The 5,203-nt window shown below is 45.0% G+C and overlaps 1 gene segment (V, D, J or C); it reads left to right on the forward strand.

Annotated features, from left to right (window-relative positions):
- Positions 1-3,081: 3,081 nt before the first annotated feature.
- Positions 3,082-4,855, forward strand: LOC132398880 (immunoglobulin lambda variable 5-37-like). The segment is given in 3 exon segments: positions 3,082-3,130; positions 3,268-3,627; positions 4,620-4,855. Coding segments are annotated over 3 exon segments (645 nt in total).
- Positions 4,856-5,203: the final 348 nt, after the last annotated feature.

The following is a 5,203-nucleotide window of genomic DNA, read 5'->3' on the forward strand; positions in this document are numbered from 1 at the left end:
TATACAGAGCCAGCTGTTCCCCATACAGCAGGCTCCCTCACTCTATGCAGCCTATGCACTTTGGCACGTGGCGTTGCAGGAGTTGCTAGTCAGCGTTGAACTCAACATAGGACTGTCTGAGGGACTCCAGCTTGAGAGATTTCCTCAGGGTTTACTCCCGAAGTCTTCCCCATGAGTGGGTATTCTCGCAAGGTAGTGGAAGTCTGAGATTAGAGGTTCCTTCTCGTAGATCAGCTGGCAACCAGAGCTAACGAGTCCTATGTGGCCAAAGCAAATGTGATAAAGGTGCCAGCAGGCCGCCTTTGTCTCTTAATAACCAATAGTGAAGCATTGGATTAATAGAATATTAGAATATCCTGTAAGTTGAAACGCTCACGGCGCGCTTAGCAGTTAACCATCCCGTGGTCCAGAATCTAAACTTGGTGGTCAGCGGGTATCTCGCACGAACACCATTAGGACCACATCATATGTAGTGGGAGCTCAACCCCACGACCCAACACCCACTCCTGCCACCAGATTATGTGAAACCCAAGGCTTGTGTGCTTTTATACGGATCTCTTAAAGTTAATACGTAGATACAATAAAGCAAGCAATAGAAGAAAAGCTTGCATTGGAGTGTTCTCATGTGCACTTCAGCGTTAAACAATAGTGCCTGCTTCCTTCTCAGCCCATCAACCCTACTGGAGCAAAGGCTGCCGACAGCAGCACGCCAGAGTCACCACACGACTTCATACGTCTTATCGGCCAATGTCATTGTTCTTCTAGGAATGAGGGTTCTCGAGATTCTGTTGGCATTTCTTAGCTCTGGGTTTTTACGGGATGGGTTTGCTCGACCCTTGCCCAAACCTCCTCCTTTTGCAGATGGGTTTGCGACTGTCCATGGCGGATGTCTTGTTGCAAAAATAAAGGGAGCTGGTATGATGAGAATTGGAATACCGTGCGAGGGTCGGATCTTCCCGGGCAGGATATGTGAAATCACTGACGAAGCGAATATGTCAATGATTAATACTGTTAATTACCGTATAAAAGAATAATGTAGACCGGGACTGTGTGTGCTTTTTTTTTTCAACGGGAGGCCATCTAACTAAAACAACAGGGTAGAAACGATGGATACACAGCGGTAATAATTTTCCTGGTTGGGGTATTTAGAATCGAGTGTCAATGTATCAAAACACAACTTGTGTCAATCCGGACCAAAATCAGGAAGAAGTCTTATTTTTCTGTGAACCTGATGATCAGTCGCTAAGTATATTCAAGAAGTGATTTGAGGGATCCTTAGATACAAGAGGAATTGATACATACAGATGTAGTGCAGAAACGTGGAACACAGGAAAATTGTTACCTGCAGTGTTATTTAATTGTAGGGGAGGCCTGATAGTCCAGTGACCGAAAGGCCAACTGATGTCGTTAATCATTTTGTACATACTCACACTACAGGTCCAAAGCGCCAACTGTTTTCAGGGTGCTTATCGTAGGGCCAATACATGAGTTGGCCCCATGATCACCACCAGGTTTGTCTGGGCAACTGCCCGTCACCCATACAACCCTGCCCATGTTTGCGCCTTGAAAAATTTCCAAAGCGCAAATCTTTGGTCTCTCGAGACGAACGGATGCCTTTATGTATGTATGTATGTATGTATGTATGTATTTATTTATTTAGAAAATACACACACACACACACACACACCCTAAATACCTACAGAAAATGAATCTTAAAATAGAATATCGACTCTGATGGTCCATTTTTTACCTTGGATAATTTCACTCATAATCAAAACTGTCTGATTACACAATCTATGGACAACATCAAGGACTCTCCAATTCATGGAGGCCTTGAAGCTTTAGTGCATAGGTTGTGGAATCGCTCCGTTTTGATTATGAGTGAAATTATTTATGTATCAGTCTCTCTGTCTGTCTGCCTGTCTGTATGTCCGTCTCTCTCTCTCTTTATTGATTTATTATTATTATTATTATTATTATTATTATTATTATTATTTACATCTAATTTTCCCAGCTTTCGTTAGTAAGACCTAAGGTACAGGTATATCCAAGCATGCACATTTGTGAATTACTAAGAACATCTAGTGCTGTTTATTATTGTGGCTTTCTGAAGATTTACAAAGATATTACTGAGTAGCTTTAATGGTTTAGTGCGATTGTGTTGGAATGACACCACTTGTAGAAAATACTATCGAGACAACGTAGTCCTTGTTCCTGTGCCAGTCTTTCAATTCCCTCTATTAATGATAATAATAATAATTATTATTGTATTTGCTCAGTTTGCCTACTCAACGTTGATGACTTGTCACATTTCATGTGTAGGTTTTCATCGATTCTTTTATAAATTTTGTTCTACTCGTTTTCAAAGATTCTACAATCATGTTATCATTATTATATATTTATTTGTAATGAAAATTATTGTCATATGTTTTTCTATTTTAGCAGTTTGTCTTCTTTTGCACATGTTTGTCAGTCTTCCTGTGGTTCTCATTGGTTCCGTTGCATGTCATTGTTCTACTGTGAATGCCTGCAAATTATGAAAATAAACTATGAATTTTAGCGATCAGCTTTATTTAAATCCTCACACAAAGGGAAAGTAACAATATGTTTATGTCGTGGATTTCCAAATGCAGGAACTGTGTCAGTGCATTAATGTCTGTTCTGAAGACGGTTAGAGTGATATTTCGTAGAGAGTAGGCCAGCTTGTTCGCTGAACACACGTTAGCTGCTTCATCTTGCTAACTGCAGCCGTCAATCGAACGTCTAATATCCAGCATAATCCCTTTCATAGATATTGATCAGAACGGATTGACTTGGATCTTTGACATAACACAGCTAAACAGAAATATTTTGAAGGTAGAGATTAATCTTTTTACGATCATGGAATTCGCAAACAGTAGATTCCAGAGAACAGGTCGTCAATCTCCGCCCCCACCCTGCCTCTACCCCCTCCCACTCATCAACATCTCCGGTTAATAAAGAGCCCGGGGTATCCAGTTTGCAGGCACCAGAACCGAAGCCGCTCCCGGTGTTTGCACAACAGCGCACGGTTGGATGTTAGGTCGTTCGCTGACCGAAGGAATGTCGCCAGTTCTGCATCTCCTGTGGGCTCTAATGGTCCATTTACCAGGTGAGAGGCGGGTTTGTTAACGCACGAATTATCTGCAAAGAAATTCGTTGAAGCTTTGACAGCTGCGTGTCTTCAGCGATCGATAACACTTCTGAAGGCTGCAAGCCACCTGTTTGCTTTATGGTGTCTTATTTCAGGTTTCCTGGCGGTCCCAGTCCTGAATCAGACATCAATGTCTGATCCTTTCTCCGCGGGACAGACTGCCAGCTTAGAGTGCCGGATACAGAACGGAAACGTTGCAAGTTACGATTTTGGTTGGGACCGACATCGTCCCGGGAAGAGACCGGAGGGAGTAATATATCATGGCACAAGCAATAACATTTACAGAGGACCCGGCATCACTGAACGTTTCCAACCGTCCAGAGACACCTCCGCCAACAGTCACATCCTGACCATCGGCAGCTTGGAGACCGGCGACTCGGCCGTCTATTACTGCAGAGTGTGGGGAAGTGGCGTGGGTTGGTTCTATGGACCGGGGACGATCCTGGAGATAAAGAGTAAGTAATCCTCTCGTTCTATATCAAATTATGCTTCCGACGGAATCCCCATTTCAATTGTGTTGCTCGATGGCTCTACACTGGCGCAAGTATCGTCTGTCTCTTCAAGGCAGAACCCGCACACTCAGCTCGGCATGATAGTCCGTTCAGGTCCTCGGGCCAACACGATTGTTCAATTTTGTGAATTACTTCTACGTTTGGTTCATCCATTGAAATTTTCAGCACCAGGCAGCACAACTCGAAATTCCCCTCTTTTAACCCGTTAATCCCGTCCTCATTTTGCAAAAGCCTCCAACTTATCTCCCGCTCTCAACACTAAATTTAATGGAAGGTAATCGTCCAAACCAGTGTTAACTGGCATGGTACGTTAAAAACCAACGCTGTCGTAGTTTGTGACAGGGAAATGCGTCAGTATCGTCAAATACAATGAAGGATAGTAGTAGACATTGAAGATGTCACACAGAAAACACGCTCATCCCGCTGACCCTTTCTGTATCTTCCCCATTTCGTGCTGCCTTATTGGACGGGGAGATATCGATATCGCCATTGCCACTCCAATCCCGGGGCGACCCCCTCTGTCAACAGCTAAAGCTGAAATAATAGATGGAATTTAGATTTTGGAATTTCTAGGTGTCTTCCCCCAACCCACTCACCCCACACTCTACACTGTCCCCCCCCCCCCACCACCAGGTTCCTCCTTCAGCAAAGAGAACGAAAGAGACGGCATCAAATGTTTGAAAATTATCAGACCTGACCTGAGGGTGGCAGCAATTTACCAGTACCAGGCCTGTGGAATGGGCAACAATTCCATGACAGCGTCTGTCAATGTGTCGAAAGGTCGCATTCTGTACCCAACTTTTCTCTGATTGTTTGTATAGTTGGTGCATTATAATCATGGTCTGACGGGAGTTCGGTCAGTGTGTGGCTCTATTTAGGAAATGTACAGGTCAATGATGATTTTTTCTCGTCTTCCCACCACCTTTCTCACACAGGTAGCGAGAGCAGAAAGCCCTCTGTCCTCCTGCTCCCTCCCTCCCCGGAGGAGACCGGCTCAGGTTCTGCCACTCTTTCCTGCCTCGTGAGCGGTTTTAAGCCTGGCTTGGTCGCGCTGCGCTGGAGCGTGGATGGCGTCGAGACAGAGAGCGGCGTGACGACAGGCGCCGTGTCCCTGGACACCGACCAGATCTACAAGCTGAGCAGTTACCTGCGGGTACCCGCCGCTGCCTGAAACAAGGGTTCGAGCTGTTCCTGCAGCGTGAGCCACAGCTCGCTGAGCTCGCCGCTGCGCAACACCATCTCTTCATCCGCCTGTGCGCAGTGAGGCCCCACCGGGTGGCAGCTCACCAACGCAGTGAAACCCGCACTGGGGCTGTGCAGCCGCCTTCTGCAATGCAATTCTGTAGCAAATGTCCGTTTCTGGGAACTAATAAAATGTTTAATAAATTTAGAAATGAATTTTTTGATCACCCATCGTTTGCGACGCGTAATCTTATTTAGAATGCTTCTTACTATGCTGTGTCTGAATTTCTGCTGTTTGTAGAATGAGGAGAGATTGATCAGGGGACGTTGACTGTAT

Source organism: Hypanus sabinus, chromosome 9, assembly GCF_030144855.1.
Source record: "Hypanus sabinus isolate sHypSab1 chromosome 9, sHypSab1.hap1, whole genome shotgun sequence".
NCBI lineage: Eukaryota > Metazoa > Chordata > Chondrichthyes > Myliobatiformes > Dasyatidae > Hypanus > Hypanus sabinus.